General features: G+C 41.0%; 1 protein-coding gene across 1 annotated transcript in view; it reads right to left on the minus strand.

Annotated features, from left to right (window-relative positions):
- Positions 1–15,993: 15,993 nt before the first annotated feature.
- The window catches only part of SPTBN5 (spectrin, beta, non-erythrocytic 5), a 93,685-nt gene continuing 87,117 nt past the window's right edge, over positions 15,994–22,561 (minus strand). The window contains exons 61-67 of the mRNA XM_009999616.1: positions 20,949–21,564; positions 19,932–20,003; positions 18,340–18,426; positions 17,824–17,915; positions 17,553–17,638; positions 16,930–17,065; positions 15,994–16,183 (exon numbers count right to left, since the gene is read on the minus strand). Of these exons, the coding sequence (XP_009997918.1) occupies positions 15,994–16,183; positions 16,930–17,065; positions 17,553–17,638; positions 17,824–17,915; positions 18,340–18,426; positions 19,932–20,003; positions 20,949–21,564 (1,279 nt within the window). The remainder of the gene's footprint in view (positions 16,184–16,929; positions 17,066–17,552; positions 17,639–17,823; positions 17,916–18,339; positions 18,427–19,931; positions 20,004–20,948; positions 21,565–22,561) is intronic.

The raw sequence follows: 22,561 nt of genomic DNA on the forward strand, positions 1-22,561 counted from the left end.
GTCAGGTGTGACAAGGACATATATGTAATATGGTGAACAGTTTGGGGATGCCCAGTTCAAGGAGGAAGCAGAGAGACTCAAAGTCTACACTTCCTCCTCACTGTACTGCTTTTGCTCTCTTTATGCACTCTGTGGAGCTGTGCTCCTCCCCACAACCTCCTTCCATTGGCCTCCTGGGCCACCCAGTACTCGGTGTGACTCCCCTCTGGGCCACACACCGACCTGAGCCACGTCAGGGATGGATTGTGACAAGCAGTGTACCAGAGCATTGAGACAAGCCCTGGACACACCTGGCTCTTGCTTCCCCTTTTGGTGGGCTGGAAAAGTCATGAGGATCAATCACCTCCCGACAGCCTGATACATCTGTTCTTGGGTCGTGACCCACAGCTGGGCAATACCAGAACTCCAAAATATATCAAGTTCTGGGCCTATGCAACTGGCAGAAAGTATCAGAGTATTTCACCATCTGAGCTGGGCTGAAATGGAAAAGTACCTGACAGATGTAAAGTACCTCGGACCCTATAAACAGTGATTCTAAGCAAAACACTTTGAGCTCTCGTGGATCACAGAGGGTTATGGCCAGAAACTTCCCTGAGCTAAAACACCTCTTAGGTACAACTCCTCGAGGACTGCCTGCCAACATTGTTTTTAAGAAAAAAATGGAAGGCCAGGGCAAATCATCCTCCTCAATTATCTCAGTCATCACCCACTGAGGCACACTGATGCATTGTGAGTATTTACTCCATACTCAAAGAGGAACATTTTAACTATAGGATGGGCTCTTCCATCCACCTTTCTGCCTGTCCATGTGTCTGCATGACTGCCTTCATAAGAGTGGGTGTCTGTATTTCACTGGACGTCAATATTTCTGTCTGTGTGCATGTGTATGTTTTGTGTTTATGCAAATACACAGTTTATTTTAGGAGACCTTGTAACAAGTTAGTGTGAATGTTGCCATTCTCTAATCTGTAATTAAGTTGCTGTTTAAATCATAACATATTCTACTGAATCACTTGTTAATATTTAAACTGGTTAATGACTACGTGCTGCTAAAATTCAATCTTTCTATTAATAAATCTTGAATTGCTGCTAAATCATAACCACATCAAAACATTTCATCCACAACACACTGAAAGACTGTGTTCATTCATTGTTTTAGTTTCAGATTCCTTTAAAAATGAGTAGCACTGCAGGGCTTTTTTCTCCTGTAACCTCCCCCAGAAAGAATTGTTAAATAGGGAATTGTTAGTTAATGTGTAGCAAAAAAAAAAGATTGTTAAGACTGTAAAAGACTGCAGGAGCCACTTGACTTGAGCTGCTTGGTTTAAGGGTTCTTCTGCTCTTCCATTAGCTAGCTTGGAGTAGGTATCTCTTAGGTGATATGATGAATTACAGAACTGTGTACACAAAAGTATACCAGCTGCAGTCCTGTTCAATGATATTTAATGGCTTTACTAGATTTAGTACATAATTAAAATCAATTCCAAGGGTTGTGATTATCTTAAAACATATCAACACATTTCCAGAGGGCTGGGGTATGATATAATGGTGAAGCATCTGTTATTCATTGAGGCAAATGCCATTTTTCTCTACCCGCTTCTTGTAGAGATGGAAGCTGTTTTGGTTTAATGCCACTTTGTTCTAGGCTTAGGGTGGTGACAGAAATTCGGGTCACTGCAGTCCCATCTTCCTTATAATTCCTGGAAAATTCTGCAGACTCTCTCTCGAGTTTGATTTTGAAGGACGGTGTTCTCCTGTCAACAACACACATCACCAGAAAATCAGGGACAATCTAGAGGAGTTTCATTCACTGTGTACATGTAAGAAATTGTTAGGCGTCTAGCTCAGCAGCAAAAATCTACAGGCAGAGGGACTATGATATCACATCATAGCCTGGAAGATTTTTATGGACTCCAAATGCAACAGAAATTGATTTACACTACAGGCCAAATTTCTGAATTTGGCTGTGGCTGTGATGCCTTGGATTCTTAGAATAGCCTTTGAGGAAAATATTCAAACCATGCAATTTAGGTGACTGGTTTGGCTCCTTAAATTAGGAGGCTGGACTCCTTTCAGATCCTGATGGAGAGGAAAATCCAAAGCACCTATTGTAGACTCCTCCTCTGATTCCCTGCTCTGTTGGAACAAGTCTCTGTTGAACATAAAAGTAACCCAGTTTTCAGATCTGATACTTAATTTCAATAACTTTGGTATCTACAGTAGGTGCCAGAAGAATTCTTCTGTGTGTCACAATTTTAAGTCATCAACCACAGACAGGATACAGCTGACAATGGTGAGGTCCATTTTTAAAAACTGGCTGTAGCACATAAGCAATGACACAAATTAATTGAGGCAGGGTCATCATACTCAAGAATAATGTGTTTTACTGGATTAGTGGCAGGACTTTTTGAGCTCAGGGCAATCTCCCTGTGTAGGTGACTGCTACCTAAGCACAAACAGTACTGAGGCCTGTTCAGCCTTTTGGCACAGAGTTCCTACCTCAGGAGTGAGCTTTTGCTGGTTACTCTTTCAGAAGAGTCTCTGTCTGGAAAGTCCCACAGCCTTGTCTGGGAGATCTCTGTGTTTGAAGTGAAAGGCTGCACCATCATTGTAGAATGTGTTCTGTTACTGCATCCTGTAGAATAAAAAACACAAAAAAACCACTTCTGAAGTAGTGTTAGAGGCAGAGGTTGCCATTTCTGGGTCCATAACAATTTTCTCCAAACATAATTGTTTTAATTGTGCTCTGGCTTCCCTTCCAGTGAGCCATTGCCTAGTGAGGTGTCCAGAAAGAGATCTTGATTCAGAATAAAAGCTGTTGATCAAGATCCAAAGCGACTCCTTCCTCAAAGAATGAGCAGAGCCCTTGGACAAGGCTTCTCCTTGGAAATAATCTGGTGCTGGCCACAGTACAACTGAAAATCTGCCTTGCAAGTCAGCCTGGCCATTCTCCTGCCAGGTCATTACACCACAAGGTGGCAGGTGACTTGTGCATTCCTGTCTAACAGAGGCAAAAAAGACAGATCAAAATGCCTCACACTAAGAACACCATATCATCTTCTTTTTCTCTCACCATCACTGGCTAAAAACACAGTTCATTCCTGAAGGAAGTAAGAATGTACCTATATTATTCTGTAGTGACTGCAGCCAGTCCTCCATCAGCGTGTGAGAAGGTGCTGAGAAGAAATACTCTGCCCCATCTCTCAACCTGTAAATAAAGGTGGGAGAAGGTGAATTCTTAGTCTTGCCTTACACCTTCTGTCTTTATGAGTTGGGCAAGCACCGTAAGACATCTCAGTTACACCTCCAAACAGCCATAGGTGACTGTAGGTAAACACAACCATACAGGTGGCTGTGCAGGATTTAATTGTTGCACTTCTCAACAAGACTTACCGCAACATGAAGGTGTTCTCCTTCCTGATGTAATTTACCAGCCTCTCACACTTGGCTCCAAGAATGTTGAGGGACAGGACTGTGGATGCGTTCTGAAGGAGGATGAAATAAAATCAAAATGTCTCCTGCACCTTTTTTTTTGCCAGGATTCAATTCCATACCAACCTGCAGGCTATATTTTTTGGTTTCTAACATTATAACTAGGATCACTGAATAGGAAGAACCACAGAGGACCAATGGACTACTGAATTATGTCTTGAAGGAAATTCATGAGTAAGATACTTATCTTAAGGAATATGTTTGAACATTCCTGAAAGGTTATTGTGCTGTCTTATCAGTTGAACAATTGTTGGTATCAGCTGAACAATTGTTGAATTTTTCACTCAGCTGACATTTGAAAGGTAATAGATTTCCTCAGCCCCGAACCAGAGCAAATGTAACTCTATTTTCTTTTCAATGCATTTGTATTAGGGTAAACACAGAGACTACTACTAGAAAGATTAAAAAACCACATTACCTTAGATGCTTCTTTTTCATCATTATAGAAATCAAGCTTTAACTCATCAAGTTTTACGTAGAAGGACTTCCAAGACCTTGAGCCTGGCTACGTGAACAGAAATGACAATAAAGTCCAAATGTTAGCTATATATTTTATTGGACCAATTAAATTTTTCATGTGCAGCTTCCACAGGATGCCAGCAGCTGCTCAGATTATGATCATAGAAGCTCTCTTAGTCATGATTATCTCCTAGAAAAACAGAACCTGCTGTAGTTTCTGGTGTGGGTGATTCAGGTAGGGTCTCTCTGTGAGTGAGGACTAAACAAAGACATTACCTGGTGCAATCAAGCTTGACACCAGCAACAATTTTGAGAGAAGGTAGGTAATTAAAGTTATGGTTATTTTGGGCCACTAAAAGCTCCACTTTTTTTCCCAGCTGGAACACTGGAGCTTGCCTGCTGATCATCGTCTAGTTTTGTTAAGTGTGCGATTTCAATCTAATGTGGCTGCTGAATTCTTTTTCATTTCCTAAACACCACTGGAACGCTACTGAACATTGTGCAAAAGTGGCTACTACTTCCTACCCCATGTACCACCAAAAGGTTAGCCTAGAGCAATGAGACCCTTCTGGATGAAGGATCCTATTACTAATGTATATTCTTACTTTGTTATGCCAATGAAACCAGCTGACAGTTCGGTTATTCAGAGAAAGGGAAGGAAAAAGTCCTGAGGAAGATAAGTCATGGTTTTTCTTGTTTGGTAATATGGAAATTCAGTATCACAGCAGACTAAATTCAGTGTATCCAGAAGAGAGGAAAAACTAAATTTCTCCTCTAGAAGATGGAGTTCATATCATATTCAATTTTTAAAGGAAGTCTTTCAAGTTAAAAGTTTCAGAGAAATATTCTATGGGACAAACAATCAAAGAGAACTTGTTTACATGCAATAACTCAGGAAACACTCAGATATTTACAGATTTCTGGTGAATATGATAACATTTCCTGACCTGTAATGATCATTAGCCTACAGACCTGAAGTGATATTCTTTCCCAGGATTAGAATTTAGATTTCTGGATTAAACAAATGACTTCTTCAAAGGTAAACAGAAACAGTAAGTCTCTTCTAGCCCAATTAAAAATTTTAAGCATTAGGAAAACAGGAGTGAGGGCTTCCTCTGCCAACAAACCATCACATGCTAATAGTAGGTCTTAAAGCTTGTATTTATTTTTTTAATATATTGTTTGTTTGTTTGTTTGCTTTCAAATTAATTTGATGTATTAAAACCTGTATTTATAATTAGGGGAACATAATCAACATGTTCATACAACCCAGGCTGTGGTTGATAAATACATTAAAGGTAGACAGACCCTCCCTGTTCTGCATGATTCCCATTACAGGCAAAAATTCCAATGCCTCTTTCTTTTAAGGACTTGGTCAGGTACTGTCAAAGTCAGTGGATACTTCTTCATGCATTTTAAAGATAACTGAATTAAACCTACAATCCTGAGCTCCTCTTCAGCAAGAGTTCATCCCGAAGAAGTCAGACTAGATCTGAACTATATAACTCAAGGAAAGATTAATTAACCCAGAGTGATGGCATTTGTTTCTACCTGTTGTCTTCCTGGAAGGAGCTGATCTCTCTTTTCTAGGAATCCCTCCATGTGCTGGAGATTTGAAGAAACCTGAGACACATGAGAACATTGCTGTTTAACTTTGAAATGGCCCTTAAACACATGTTATAATTTCTGAAGATCTTTCAGATAAATTTCACATGGAGAAACTGATCTCCAGCCTTTACATTCACAGCACAGCTAGAAATTGTCTCTAGGTTGCAGTCATATCTGATATACTCTCTAAATGAAGTGAATTCACATCCTTCTAGAACAATTTGCTCATGGAATTTGTTCTATCATGGTGTAATAATTAATACATTTTAAAAAATATATTATTAAATACTATGTACAAATGAAATTGCTAAAGACAATGACATCACTCCTGCAAAAACAGTGAAGCACACCATGTATAGTGTTGTACTGGCAGCCTTGGGTATGTGGCAAACACACTCCTCTCCAAGTGCAAGAGGGGAAGGAAAATATTTTACCTGTCCATGAGGTATCAGTGCATTTCCTGCCAGGCTGAGCAAACAGGAGCTGCTGGTTCTAGTCTTGCACAAGGTCAGTTCTTTGACCCGAGTGCCACCAAGTCCTGCTTCTCTCTGACTTCTAAACTCCGTGGACACTAATCACCACCACTTCACATAAGGGGTGTGGGTAAATGAGCAGTCTTGCCTCTTTGTTGAGACAGTATCTCCTGGCCCTTGTTAATTGCTCTGCCGAGTATGAATAACTTCTAGTTTGGGAAAGGAAAAGAGAAACCAATCCAGTTTTCAAGACCTAGGCTATAAAGCTGAGCAAATTAAAGTTGCTTTTAAGCTATACATAGCTGCTTAAGTCAACAATCTTTTTGGATAGTGCCTCTTGCTGTTTGGATCCATGAGTGTATCCACTGAAATGCTCACTGTATATTGCTCTTTGTGACTTTCATACAGAACTTCCTATAATTCCTTACTTTAATTAACACAGGACAGTAGTTTTATGAGGAGAGAGCCAAGAATTATTGGGACTTACCAAAGGTGTGTTCTCTAATCTCTCCCAAGGGGAGTTAGACAGCAGTAAACTTGTTGATTTATCTAGTGACCTTTGGCCAGGATCGGGTGGAGTTGCCATTGGTTAAGTTAGGGCGGTAACTAGCAGGGCAATGCATAACTTGTTGCCCATCCTTCCTGCCTTGTAGCACATCTGTTGTTTTGCTTTCATTTGTCCTTGAGCAGCAGAACTGGCTTTGGTCCATTAGCTGGGAATAATCAGCAGGTCTTTGCTGGGTTAAAAGGCATTTTGTTTAGACTGATGTGGGAAGAAGAAGAGCCATTTCCCACAATCTGTTACACTGAAGCTGCCCAAACTGCACAGCTGATTCAATGGGTCCTTTGCATCAGCATCTCAAGGCAAAAACAGAGCATGAAAACATCATAAGACGAGACAAAGCATTAAGTGCAATTATCTGTCATCTGTGGAGACTGGGGATCAGGTTGCAGTTATTAGACTGATCTCATCTAAGACCACAGTGATGCAATTTGGCTTGACTGACAATCCCTGGGAGTGAGGTACGGACCTGAGAGCACCTAATTCCTCTCATTTCGCAATATCAAGCTCCAACAATTTAAAGCCTGAAGTCTCTCACAGGCCTGCAGCTCTGGTCACCTGGACAGTTACAGCTAAATTTCTGAAAATGGTGACAACTCTTTTCTGCACATTGCTTCTGCTGTGATTAGATGATTGTTCCTCTCTCTAGATCTACCATCTAGTTTCCAATGCAACCAGGTGTTGTGAAAAGAATTTTTATAAAAAAAACCTAACCCTGCAGGCATGTGCTTATTTCCTGGTAAAAAAACATTTGCAAGGAGGTTTTCCGTTTTTTTTTTCCCCCCATCATTCTATCAATTGCTATGACTTCTTTGACTGGGGTCAATGACCTACTGTGAGGCCTCATCTTTACACTCAGTTCTTCACTCTTAGCCACTGAGAACAAGTTGTTGGGATGGTGAGTTTGGAACATGAGCAGCTCCTCTGTCCATTAAGAAGGTTCTGTGTAGCCCCCTGTAGGAAAAGATTCAGTTCAACATACCTGTTCCTTTCATCCAGCAATTTCATAGCATTATTGCCCAGGTTTTCATTCTAATTAATTCCAATTCCTTCTCTCTGCTTTGACTGCTAGAAGCTGTGCTGAGGTAGCCTGGTGAGAAACAGTCTGGCCAACAGGAAACCAAGAGGGGAACCTCACGGTACAAGGCAACAAAGTCTCAGAGTGGTCTTCATTACTTATATTCAGGTTTCTTATTTGACAAATGAAGAGGAATCAAGGAACATTAGTGGCAGGAGCCTGCCTCCTGTGTAGGACAGAGGCACCAGACACATGGCCAGACCTTTTGTCCTGGGAGGTTTGCTCCTTGTTTGGAGTCCAGATTTATGATGTTACAGGAATTGCTGAAGTTCATTTAGCTACTCTTAGTTCCTCAAACACATAGATATCAATGACATAGAAGTTCAGAGTAAATATGAGATCACTAGGGAGACAAAACTCACTAGGGAGGAGAAAACGTGGTGATGGACAATATGGAAAAGGCTGAAGTATTCAGTATTTTATTTTCTTCTTTTTCTTCTCAGTACTCACAGGCAAAGCCTGGTTCCAGTCCTCTGTATGCAGCAGCGTGGTTAGGGAAGGAACTGGAAGATAAAACATGGAAGAAGCAACAGAGAGAGGGGTCTAACTGAACATCTACTAGAGAAGCTAGATGTTTAGCAAAGTGCTTCACTAGTAGTCTATGTGACCCTGAGACTACTGCTCTACCACCTATGAAGCACTGCGGTGGCTGGAAGGTCAGTCATGCTGGGATACAGTGTAATGTGAAGGCAAGAAAGGATCTCGTAAACTATAAACAAAGCCAATCAGCCTCACCACAGCCACAGGTGAGATCATGCAGCAAGTCCTCCTGGATTTAATTCCAGGCACATGAAGGTGAAGGTGGCAATCAGGAACATGAAGCATGGATCTACTGAAGTAACATCTGGCCTGGAGCGTGTGATTGCCCTTCATGCTGAAATGACTTGGTATGTAGTCATGTGGAGAAAAGCAGATGTAATATACTTTAATAAGGTTTGACCCTTGTCTCTAAGAGCATTCTCAGCTGGAGCTGTGGAATTTCTGCTGGAGAAACCAAATGTTAGATGGCTTGAAAACTAGCTGAGCTGCCTTCTACAGTGGCAAGAGTTTGACCTCTAGACACTGGCTGGTGACAAATGGAGTATCCTGGGGTAAACAGTGTGACTAATATTGTTCTATGACCTGTACAGCCATAAGACGAGACAAAGCATTAAGTGCAATTATCTGTCATCTGTGGAGACTGGGGATCAGGTTGCAGTTATTAGACTGATCTCATCTAAGACCACAGTGATGCAATTTGGCTTGACTGACAATCCCTGGGAGTGAGGTACGGACCTGAGAGCACCTAATTCCTCTCATTTCGCAATATCAAGCTCCAACAATTTAAAGCCTGAAGTCTCTCACAGGCCTGCAGCTCTGGTCACCTGGACAGTTACAGCTAAATTTCTGAAAATGGTGACAACTCTTTTCTGCACATTGCTTCTGCTGTGATTAGATGATTGTTCCTCTCTCTAGATCTACCATCTAGTTTCCAATGCAATCAGGTGTTGTGAAAAGAATTTTTATAAAAAAAACCCAACCCTGCAGGCATGTGTTTATTTCCTGGTAAAAAAACATTTACAAGGAGGTTTTCCGTTTTTTTTTTTCCCCCACCATTCTATCAATTGCTATGACTTCTTTGATTGGGGTCAATGACCTACTGTGAGGCCTCGTCTTTACACTCAGTTCTTCACTCTTAGCCACTGAGAACAAGTTGTTGGGATGGTGAGTTTGGAACATGAGCAGCTCCTCTGTCCATTAAGAAGGTTCTGTGTAGCCCCCTGTAGGAAAAGATTCAGTTCAACATACCTGTTCCTTTCATCCAGCAATTTCATAGCATTATTGCCCAGGTTTTCATTCTAATTAATTCCAATTCCTTCTCTCTGCTTTGACTGCTAGAAGCTGTGCTGAGGTAGCCTGGTGAGAAACAGTCTGGCCAACAGGAAACCAAGAGGGGAACCTCACGGTACAAGGCAACAAAGTCTCAGAGTGGTCTTCATTACTTATATTCAGGTTTCTTATTTGACAAATGAAGAGGAATCAAGGAACATTAGTGGCAGGAGCCTGCCTCCTGTGTAGGACAGAGGCACCAGACACATGGCCAGACCTTTTGTCCTGGGAGGTTTGCTCCTTGTTTGGAGTCCAGATTTATGATGTTACAGGAATTGCTGAAGTTCATTTAGCTACTCTTAGTTCCTCAAACACATAGATATCAATGACATAGAAGTTCAGAGTAAATATGAGATCACTAGGGAGACAAAACTCACTAGGGAGGAGAAAACGTGGTGATGGACAATATGGAAAAGGCTGAAGTATTCAGTATTTTATTTTCTTCTTTTTCTTCTCAGTACTCACAGGCAAAGCCTGGTTCCAGTCCTCTGTATGCAGCAGCGTGGTTAGGGAAGGAACTGGAAGATAAAACATGGAAGAAGCAACAGAGAGAGGGGTCTAACTGAACATCTACTAGAGAAGCTAGATGTTTAGCAAAGTGCTTCACTAGTAGTCTATGTGACCCTGAGACTACTGCTCTACCACCTATGAAGCACTGCGGTGGCTGGAAGGTCAGTCATGCTGGGATACAGTGTAATGTGAAGGCAAGAAAGGATCTCGTAAACTATAAACAAAGCCAATCAGCCTCACCACAGCCACAGGTGAGATCATGCAGCAAGTCCTCCTGGATTTAATTCCAGGCACATGAAGGTGAAGGTGGCAATCAGGAACATGAAGCATGGATCTACTGAAGTAACATCTGGCCTGGAGCGTGTGATTGCCCTTCATGCTGAAATGACTTGGTATGTAGTCATGTGGAGAAAAGCAGATGTAATATACTTTAATAAGGTTTGACCCTTGTCTCTAAGAGCATTCTCAGCTGGAGCTGTGGAATTTCTGCTGGAGAAACCAAATGTTAGATGGCTTGAAAACTAGCTGAGCTGCCTTCTACAGTGGCAAGAGTTTGACCTCTAGACACTGGCTGGTGACAAATGGAGTATCCTGGGGTAAACAGTGTGACTAATATTGTTCTATGACCTGTACAGCGAGGCAGAGCACAGCCTCAGTACGTCTGGGGACAGCACTACCAAATCAGGGAGTAGCTAACATGGCAAATGGCAGATCTTCAGTCTGGAAGGACTTCGAGAAAACTTGAGGATTGGCCCAACAGAAATCTCATAAAGTTGAACAAGAAAGGTATAAAACTCTGCACCAGGTGCAGAATATGTGCCTGTGTCAGCACAGACTGAGCAGCAACTGCCTGAGCAGCAGCTCTGCTGAAAACATCTGGCAGATGCAGTGGATGCATGGTCAGTGTGAGTGAACAGCACAAAAAAAGCAAACCACAGAACAGGAGTGTAACCCCCTTCAGTCAGGTGTGACAAGGACATATATGTAATATGGTGAACAGTTTGGGGATGCCCAGTTCAAGGAGGAAGCAGAGAGACTCAAAGTCTACACTTCCTCCTCACTGTACTGCTTTTGCTCTCTTTATGCACTCTGTGGAGCTGTGCTCCTCCCCACAACCTCCTTCCATTGGCCTCCTGGGCCACCCAGTACTCGGTGTGACTCCCCTCTGGGCCACACACCGACCTGAGCCACGTCAGGGATGGATTGTGACAAGCAGTGTACCAGAGCATTGAGACAAGCCCTGGACACACCTGGCTCTTGCTTCCCCTTTTGGTGGGCTGGAAAAGTCATGAGGATCAATCACCTCCCGACAGCCTGATACATCTGTTCTTGGGTCGTGACCCACAGCTGGGCAATACCAGAACTCCAAAATATATCAAGTTCTGGGCCTATGCAACTGGCAGAAAGTATCAGAGTATTTCACCATCTGAGCTGGGCTGAAATGGAAAAGTACCTGACAGATGTAAAGTACCTCGGACCCTATAAACAGTGATTCTAAGCAAAACACTTTGAGCTCTCGTGGATCACAGAGGGTTATGGCCAGAAACTTCCCTGAGCTAAAACACCTCTTAGGTACAACTCCTCGAGGACTGCCTGCCAACATTGTTTTTAAGAAAAAAATGGAAGGCCAGGGCAAATCATCCTCCTCAATTATCTCAGTCATCACCCACTGAGGCACACTGATGCATTGTGAGTATTTACTCCATACTCAAAGAGGAACATTTTAACTATAGGATGGGCTCTTCCATCCACCTTTCTGCCTGTCCATGTGTCTGCATGACTGCCTTCATAAGAGTGGGTGTCTGTATTTCACTGGACGTCAATATTTCTGTCTGTGTGCATGTGTATGTTTTGTGTTTATGCAAATACACAGTTTATTTTAGGAGACCTTGTAACAAGTTAGTGTGAATGTTGCCATTCTCTAATCTGTAATTAAGTTGCTGTTTAAATCATAACATATTCTACTGAATCACTTGTTAATATTTAAACTGGTTAATGACTACGTGCTGCTAAAATTCAATCTTTCTATTAATAAATCTTGAATTGCTGCTAAATCATAACCACATCAAAACATTTCATCCACAACACACTGAAAGACTGTGTTCATTCATTGTTTTAGTTTCAGATTCCTTTAAAAATGAGTAGCACTGCAGGGCTTTTTTCTCCTGTAACCTCCCCCAGAAAGAATTGTTAAATAGGGAATTGTTAGTTAATGTGTAGCAAAAAAAAAAGATTGTTAAGACTGTAAAAGACTGCAGGAGCCACTTGACTTGAGCTGCTTGGTTTAAGGGTTCTTCTGCTCTTCCATTAGCTAGCTTGGAGTAGGTATCTCTTAGGTGATATGATGAATTACAGAACTGTGTACACAAAAGTATACCAGCTGCAGTCCTGTTCAATGATATTTAATGGCTTTACTAGATTTAGTACATAATTAAAATCAATTCCAAGGGTTGTGATTATCTTAAAACATATCAACACATTTCCAGAGGGCTGGGGTATGATATAATGGTGAAGCATCTGTTATTCATTGAGGCAAATGCCATTTTTCTCTACCCGCTTCTTGTAGAGATGGAAGCTGTTTTGGTTTAATGCCACTTTGTTCTAGGCTTAGGGTGGTGACAGAAATTCGGGTCACTGCAGTCCCATCTTCCTTATAATTCCTGGAAAATTCTGCAGACTCTCTCTCGAGTTTGATTTTGAAGGACGGTGTTCTCCTGTCAACAACACACATCACCAGAAAATCAGGGACAATCTAGAGGAGTTTCATTCACTGTGTACATGTAAGAAATTGTTAGGCGTCTAGCTCAGCAGCAAAAATCTACAGGCAGAGGGACTATGATATCACATCATAGCCTGGAAGATTTTTATGGACTCCAAATGCAACAGAAATTGATTTACACTACAGGCCAAATTTCTGAATTTGGCTGTGGCTGTGATGCCTTGGATTCTTAGAATAGCCTTTGAGGAAAATATTCAAACCATGCAATTTAGGTGACTGGTTTGGCTCCTTAAATTAGGAGGCTGGACTCCTTTCAGATCCTGATGGAGAGGAAAATCCAAAGCACCTATTGTAGACTCCTCCTCTGATTCCCTGCTCTGTTGGAACAAGTCTCTGTTGAACATAAAAGTAACCCAGTTTTCAGATCTGATACTTAATTTCAATAACTTTGGTATCTACAGTAGGTGCCAGAAGAATTCTTCTGTGTGTCACAATTTTAAGTCATCAACCACAGACAGGATACAGCTGACAATGGTGAGGTCCATTTTTAAAAACTGGCTGTAGCACATAAGCAATGACACAAATTAATTGAGGCAGGGTCATCATACTCAAGAATAATGTGTTTTACTGGATTAGTGGCAGGACTTTTTGAGCTCAGGGCAATCTCCCTGTGTAGGTGACTGCTACCTAAGCACAAACAGTACTGAGGCCTGTTCAGCCTTTTGGCACAGAGTTCCTACCTCAGGAGTGAGCTTTTGCTGGTTACTCTTTCAGAAGAGTCTCTGTCTGGAAAGTCCCACAGCCTTGTCTGGGAGATCTCTGTGTTTGAAGTGAAAGGCTGCACCATCATTGTAGAATGTGTTCTGTTACTGCATCCTGTAGAATAAAAAACACAAAAAAACCACTTCTGAAGTAGTGTTAGAGGCAGAGGTTGCCATTTCTGGGTCCATAACAATTTTCTCCAAACATAATTGTTTTAATTGTGCTCTGGCTTCCCTTCCAGTGAGCCATTGCCTAGTGAGGTGTCCAGAAAGAGATCTTGATTCAGAATAAAAGCTGTTGATCAAGATCCAAAGCGACTCCTTCCTCAAAGAATGAGCAGAGCCCTTGGACAAGGCTTCTCCTTGGAAATAATCTGGTGCTGGCCACAGTACAACTGAAAATCTGCCTTGCAAGTCAGCCTGGCCATTCTCCTGCCAGGTCATTACACCACAAGGTGGCAGGTGACTTGTGCATTCCTGTCTAACAGAGGCAAAAAAGACAGATCAAAATGCCTCACACTAAGAACACCATATCATCTTCTTTTTCTCTCACCATCACTGGCTAAAAACACAGTTCATTCCTGAAGGAAGTAAGAATGTACCTATATTATTCTGTAGTGACTGCAGCCAGTCCTCCATCAGCGTGTGAGAAGGTGCTGAGAAGAAATACTCTGCCCCATCTCTCAACCTGTAAATAAAGGTGGGAGAAGGTGAATTCTTAGTCTTGCCTTACACCTTCTGTCTTTATGAGTTGGGCAAGCACCGTAAGACATCTCAGTTACACCTCCAAACAGCCATAGGTGACTGTAGGTAAACACAACCATACAGGTGGCTGTGCAGGATTTAATTGTTGCACTTCTCAACAAGACTTACCGCAACATGAAGGTGTTCTCCTTCCTGATGTAATTTACCAGCCTCTCACACTTGGCTCCAAGAATGTTGAGGGACAGGACTGTGGATGCGTTCTGAAGGAGGATGAAATAAAATCAAAATGTCTCCTGCACCTTTTTTTTTGCCAGGATTCAATTCCATACCAACCTGCAGGCTATATTTTTTGGTTTCTAACATTATAACTAGGATCACTGAATAGGAAGAACCACAGAGGACCAATGGACTACTGAATTATGTCTTGAAGGAAATTCATGAGTAAGATACTTATCTTAAGGAATATGTTTGAACATTCCTGAAAGGTTATTGTGCTGTCTTATCAGTTGAACAATTGTTGGTATCAGCTGAACAATTGTTGAATTTTTCACTCAGCTGACATTTGAAAGGTAATAGATTTCCTCAGCCCCGAACCAGAGCAAATGTAACTCTATTTTCTTTTCAATGCATTTGTATTAGGGTAAACACAGAGACTACTACTAGAAAGATTAAAAAACCACATTACCTTAGATGCTTCTTTTTCATCATTATAGAAATCAAGCTTTAACTCATCAAGTTTTACGTAGAAGGACTTCCAAGACCTTGAGCCTGGCTACGTGAACAGAAATGACAATAAAGTCCAAATGTTAGCTATATATTTTATTGGACCAATTAAATTTTTCATGTGCAGCTTCCACAGGATGCCAGCAGCTGCTCAGATTATGATCATAGAAGCTCTCTTAGTCATGATTATCTCCTAGAAAAACAGAACCTGCTGTAGTTTCTGGTGTGGGTGATTCAGGTAGGGTCTCTCTGTGAGTGAGGACTAAACAAAGATCCATGTGTCTGCATGACTGCCTTCATAAGAGTGGGTGTCTGTATTTCACTGGACGTCAATATTTCTGTCTGTGTGCATGTGTATGTTTTGTGTTTATGCAAATACACAGTTTATTTTAGGAGACCTTGTAACAAGTTAGTGTGAATGTTGCCATTCTCTAATCTGTAATTAAGTTGCTGTTTAAATCATAACATATTCTACTGAATCACTTGTTAATATTTAAACTGGTTAATGACTACGTGCTGCTAAAATTCAATCTTTCTATTAATAAATCTTGAATTGCTGCTAAATCATAACCACATCAAAACATTTCATCCACAACACACTGAAAGACTGTGTTCATTCATTGTTTTAGTTTCAGATTCCTTTAAAAATGAGTAGCACTGCAGGGCTTTTTTCTCCTGTAACCTCCCCCAGAAAGAATTGTTAAATAGGGAATTGTTAGTTAATGTGTAGCAAAAAGAAAAGATTGTTAAGACTGTAAAAGACTGCAGGAGCCACTTGACTTGAGCTGCTTGGTTTAAGGGTTCTTCTGCTCTTCCATTAGCTAGCTTGGAGTAGGTATCTCTTAGGTGATATGATGAATTACAGAACTGTGTACACAAAAGTATACCAGCTGCAGTCCTGTTCAATGATATTTAATGGCTTTACTAGATTTAGTACATAATTAAAATCAATTCCAAGGGTTGTGATTATCTTAAAACATATCAACACATTTCCAGAGGGCTGGGGTATGATATAATGGTGAAGCATCTGTTATTCATTGAGGCAAATGCCATTTTTCTCTACCCGCTTCTTGTAGAGATGGAAGCTGTTTTGGTTTAATGCCACTTTGTTCTAGGCTTAGGGTGGTGACAGAAATTCGGGTCACTGCAGTCCCATCTTCCTTATAATTCCTGGAAAATTCTGCAGACTCTCTCTCGAGTTTGATTTTGAAGGACGGTGTTCTCCTGTCAACAACACACATCACCAGAAAATCAGGTACAATCTAGAGGAGTTTCATTCACTGTGTACATGTAAGAAATTGTTAGGCGTCTAGCTCAGCAGCAAAAATCTAGCAGGCAGAGGGACTAGGATATCACATCATAGCCTGGAAGATTTTTATGGACTCCAAATGCAACAGAAATTGATTTACACTACAGGCCAAATTTCTGAATTTGGCTGTGGCTGTGATGCCTTGGATTCTTAGAATAGCCTTTGAGGAAAATATTCAAACCATGCAATTTAGGTGACTGGTTTGGCTCCTTAAATTAGGAGGCTGGACTCCTTTCAGATCCTGATGGAGAGGAAAATCCAAAGCACCTATTGTAGACTCCTCCTCTGATTCCCTGCTCTGTTGGAACAAGTCTCTGTTGAACATAAAAGTAACCCAGTTTTCAGATCTGATACTTAATTTCAATAACTTTGGTATCTACAGTAGGTGCCAGAAGAATTCTTCTGTGTGTCACAATTTTAAGTCATCAACCACAGACAGGATACAGCTGACAATGGTGAGGTCCATTTTTAAAAACTGGCTGTAGCACATAAGCAATGACACAAATTAATTGAGGCAGGGTCATCATACTCAAGAATAATGTGTTTTACTGGATTAGTGGCAGGACTTTTTGAGCTCAGGGCAATCTCCCTTTGTAGGTGACTGCTACCTAAGCACAAACAGTACTGAGGCCTGTTCAGCCTTTTGGCACAGAGTTCCTACCTCAGGAGTGAGCTTTTGCTGGTTACTCTTTCAGAAGAGTCTCTGTCTGGAAAGTCCCACAGCCTTGTCTGGGAGATCTCTGTGTTTGAAGTGAAAGGCTGCACCATCATTGTAGAATGTGTTCTGTTACTGCATCCTGTAGAATAAAAAACACAAAAAACCCACTTCTGAAGTAGTGTTAGAGGCAGAGGTTGCCATTTCTGGGTCCATAACAATTTTCTCCAAACATAATTGTTTTAATTGTGCTCTGGCTTCCCTTCCAGTGAGCCATTGCCTAGTGAGGTGTCCAGAAAGAGATCTTGATTCAGAATAAAAGCTGTTGATCAAGATCCAAAGCGACTCCTTCCTCAAAGAATGAGCAGAGCCCTTGGACAAGGCTTCTCCTTGGAAATAATCTGGTGCTGGCCACAGTACAACTGAAAATCTGCCTTGCAAGTCAGCCTGGCCATTCTCCTGCCAGGTCATTACACCACAAGGTGGCAGGTGACTTGTGCATTCCTGTCTAACAGAGGCAAAAAAGACAGATCAAAATGCCTCACACTAAGAACACCATATCATCTTCTTTTTCTCTCACCATCACTGGCTAAAAACACAGTTCATTCCTGAAGGAAGTAAGAATGTACCTATATTATTCTGTAGTGACTGCAGCCAGTCCTCCATCAGCGTGTGAGAAGGTGCTGAGAAGAAATACTCTGCCCCATCTCTCAACCTGTAAATAAAGGTGGGAGAAGGTGAATTCTTAGTCTTGCCTTACACCTTCTGTCTTTATGAGTTGGGCAAGCACCGTAAGACATCTCAGTTACACCTCCAAACAGCCATAGGTGACTGTAGGTAAACACAACCATACAGGTGGCTGTGCAGGATTTAATTGTTGCACTTCTCAACAAGACTTACCGCAACATGAAGGTGTTCTCCTTCCTGATGTAATTTACCAGCCTCTCACACTTGGCTCCAAGAATGTTGAGGGACAGGACTGTGGATGCGTTCTGAAGGAGGATGAAATAAAATCAAAATGTCTCCTGCACCTTTTTTTTTGCCAGGATTCAATTCCATACCAACCTGCAGGCTATATTTTTTGGTTTCTAACATTATAACTAGGATCACTGAATAGGAAGAACCACAGAGGACCAATGGACTCTGAATTATGTCTTGAAGGAAATTCATGAGTAAGATACTTATCTTAAGGAATATGTTTGAACATTCCTGAAAGGTTATTGTGCTGTCTTATCAGTTGAACAATTGTTGGTATCAGCTGAACAATTGTTGAATTTTTCACTCAGCTGACATTTGAAAGGTAATAGATTTCCTCAGCCCCGAACCAGAGCAAATGTAACTCTATTTTCTTTTCAATGCATTTGTATTAGGGTAAACACAGAGACTACTACTAGAAAGATTAAAAAACCACATTACCTTAGATGCTTCTTTTTCATCATTATAGAAATCAAGCTTTAACTCATCAAGTTTTACGTAGAAGGACTTCCAAGACCTTGAGCCTGGCTACGTGAACAGAAATGACAATAAAGTCCAAATGTTAGCTATATATTTTATTGGACCAATTAAATTTTTCATGTGCAGCTTCCACAGGATGCCAGCAGCTGCTCAGATTATGATCATAGAAGCTCTCTTAGTCATGATTATCTCCTAGAAAAACAGAACCTGCTGTAGTTTCTGGTGTGGGTGATTCAGGTAGGGTCTCTCTGTGAGTGAGGACTAAACAAAGACATTACCTGGTGCAATCAAGCTTGACACCAGCAACAATTTTGAGAGAAGGTAGGTAATTAAAGTTATGGTTATTTTGGGCCACTAAAAGCTCCACTTTTTTTCCCAGCTGGAACACTGGAGCTTGCCTGCTGATCATCGTCTAGTTTTGTTAAGTGTGCGATTTCAATCTAATGTGGCTGCTGAATTCTTTTTCATTTCCTAAACACCACTGGAACGCTACTGAACATTGTGCAAAAGTGGCTACTACTTCCTACCCCATGTACCACCAAAAGGTTAGCCTAGAGCAATGAGACCCTTCTGGATGAAGGATCCTATTACTAATGTATATTCTTACTTTGTTATGCCAATGAAACCAGCTGACAGTTCGGTTATTCAGAGAAAGGGAAGGAAAAAGTCCTGAGGAAGATAAGTCATGGTTTTTCTTGTTTGGTAATATGGAAATTCAGTATCACAGCAGACTAAATTCAGTGTATCCAGAAGAGAGGAAAAACTAAATTTCTCCTCTAGAAGATGGAGTTCATATCATATTCAATTTTTAAAGGAAGTCTTTCAAGTTAAAAGTTTCAGAGAAATATTCTATGGGACAAACAATCAAAGAGAACTTGTTTACATGCAATAACTCAGGAAACACTCAGATATTTACAGATTTCTGGTGAATATGATAACATTTCCTGACCTGTAATGATCATTAGCCTACAGACCTGAAGTGATATTCTTTCCCAGGATTAGAATTTAGATTTCTGGATTAAACAAATGACTTCTTCAAAGGTAAACAGAAACAGTAAGTCTCTTCTAGCCCAATTAAAAATTTTAAGCATTAGGAAAACAGGAGTGAGGGCTTCCTCTGCCAACAAACCATCACATGCTAATAGTAGGTCTTAAAGCTTGTATTTATTTTTTTAATATATTGTTTGTTTGTTTGTTTGCTTTCAAATTAATTTGATGTATTAAAACCTGTATTTATAATTAGGGGAACATAATCAACATGTTCATACAACCCAGGCTGTGGTTGATAAATACATTAAAGGTAGACAGACCCTCCCTGTTCTGCATGATTCCCATTACAGGCAAAAATTCCAATGCCTCTTTCTTTTAAGGACTTGGTCAGGTACTGTCAAAGTCAGTGGATACTTCTTCATGCATTTTAAAGATAACTGAATTAAACCTACAATCCTGAGCTCCTCTTCAGCAAGAGTTCATCCCGAAGAAGTCAGACTAGATCTGAACTATATAACTCAAGGAAAGATTAATTAACCCAGAGTGATGGCATTTGTTTCTACCTGTTGTCTTCCTGGAAGGAGCTGATCTCTCTTTTCTAGGAATCCCTCCATGTGCTGGAGATTTGAAGAAACCTGAGACACATGAGAACATTGCTGTTTAACTTTGAAATGGCCCTTAAACACATGTTATAATTTCTGAAGATCTTTCAGATAAATTTCACATGGAGAAACTGATCTCCAGCCTTTACATTCACAGCACAGCTAGAAATTGTCTCTAGGTTGCAGTCATATCTGATATACTCTCTAAATGAAGTGAATTCACATCCTTCTAGAACAATTTGCTCATGGAATTTGTTCTATCATGGTGTAATAATTAATACATTTTAAAAAATATATTATTAAATACTATGTACAAATGAAATTGCTAAAGACAATGACATCACTCCTGCAAAAACAGTGAAGCACACCATGTATAGTGTTGTACTGGCAGCCTTGGGTATGTGGCAAACACACTCCTCTCCAAGTGCAAGAGGGGAAGGAAAATATTTTACCTGTCCATGAGGTATCAGTGCATTTCCTGCCAGGCTGAGCAAACAGGAGCTGCTGGTTCTAGTCTTGCACAAGGTCAGTTCTTTGACCCGAGTGCCACCAAGTCCTGCTTCTCTCTGACTTCTAAACTCCGTGGACACTAATCACCACCACTTCACATAAGGGGTGTGGGTAAATGAGCAGTCTTGCCTCTTTGTTGAGACAGTATCTCCTGGCCCTTGTTAATTGCTCTGCCGAGTATGAATAACTTCTAGTTTGGGAAAGGAAAAGAGAAACCAATCCAGTTTTCAAGACCTAGGCTATAAAGCTGAGCAAATTAAAGTTGCTTTTAAGCTATACATAGCTGCTTAAGTCAACAATCTTTTTGGATAGTGCCTCTTGCTGTTTGGATCCATGAGTGTATCCACTGAAATGCTCACTGTATATTGCTCTTTGTGACTTTCATACAGAACTTCCTATAATTCCTTACTTTAATTAACACAGGACAGTAGTTTTATGAGGAGAGAGCCAAGAATTATTGGGACTTACCAAAGGTGTGTTCTCTAATCTCTCCCAAGGGGAGTTAGACAGCAGTAAACTTGTTGATTTATCTAGTGACCTTTGGCCAGGATCGGGTGGAGTTGCCATTGGTTTAGTCTGCAGGCTGGAGAAAGAGAAGTCTCCAGCACTTTTTTCCTGAGGTGAAAAAAGGTCTGTGGCATATGATTCTGACAAACTGCTGCTGCGTAGCTGGCTCGTGGCAGCAGGAGATAAAGGAGAGCTTAAAGAATTGTGACTTCCCAAAGATGTAGCTTGTGGAGACACTGTCTTTGGTGTAGGTGAAGTGATAATCTCACTGAGCTTCCTTTCAGCTTTCATTTCTGTTTTGTTGCTGCTCAGCACATCTGGGACTCCTCCAGGAATGAATTGTTTGAATGTTGATGGGGACTTTTCAATGGGAGAGAAAATAGTTTCAAGTGGGGCCCTCCATGGTGGGCTGGGTACAGGCACGGATGGCAGTGTTGTTGTGCTCTTTATCTCCACTACTTTTGGTGGTGTTTTCCTTTTGTCAGATGTTTTTCTTTTTAGAGAGGGAACTCGTACAATTTTGCTTTTATCCTTCTGCTCACTCTCTTCTACGTCCACTTGTTTCAGATTAATCTCCCTCTGCAGGACACAAGTATTAAATTTTAAAAGCATTACCTTCACTGCATTCATACTTATCTAAGGATACTTATCTAAGTGTTTTTAAATTATTATTATTTAAGCAGGAATAGTTTTTCAAATACACTCTTCTCCTGGCATTGAATTTTAAGACTTGTACCATTGGCAGTTAGAACTGAACTTAATTGCTCTCTGCTGAGCACTATTTTGTTGCCCGATCTGTGAATACTGATGGCAGTTAATATCAAATGCAGTGAATCCTGCCCTTGCTGAATTTTCTGGAGGCTGAGTCTTTACCAAGCTCTAAAGAGGCTATGCTTCTCTTCTGTGGCACTGCTTCTTTAAGTTTGCTGTAGAAACAGTCAGTATCCAAGGGTGTTCTCATGGAAAATTTTAGAGTGGAGGACCTTCCTCCCTTCATTTAGCCAACTTTCAAATGACTGAACAAAAGGCAGACTCAGCTAAGCTAACATTTAGCCTAATGCAAAACAGAAAAGCCATGTTTTGCTGGTTATTTCTGGAAAATAATTTAAAAACACACGTTGAATCAGGATCTTGGAGGCTTACTGAATACTTTTGGCACTTAATACAATCCATTGTAGAGCTCTGATGCCAGAAGAAAAAGGTGTATCTCTGCCTTGGTCTCCTTTTTCAGCCCTTTGCTGTCCTCTACCATTGCCAGGTGGTTGCAGCTCCCTGCTAAAATCCCTAAGGAATGAAAATTGCTCCATCCATGTAGCAAGGAATCACCCTGTTTCTCACACAGCAATGTGCACTACACCTCCTTTTTGCTGCTCCTTGTGGAAGAAAGATTCCACTGCTCTCCTAGAGATTTTGCCAGTTAGTTGGACTCTTCTGATCCACATACAGGTCTCATTCTCAGCTGCCCTATCTGCAGTACCTCAGCTTTGGCCACTCATTTACTCCATCTTGGCAAGGGAGTTCATTCTTACCGAGTTGTGGAGCCACAAACATTCAAGGACCTATATTGTACTGTC

The sequence above is a fragment of the Chaetura pelagica genome, unplaced genomic scaffold (assembly GCF_000747805.2).
Source record: "Chaetura pelagica isolate M959 unplaced genomic scaffold, ChaPel_1.0 scaffold55, whole genome shotgun sequence".
Taxonomy (NCBI): Eukaryota; Metazoa; Chordata; class Aves; order Apodiformes; family Apodidae; genus Chaetura; species Chaetura pelagica.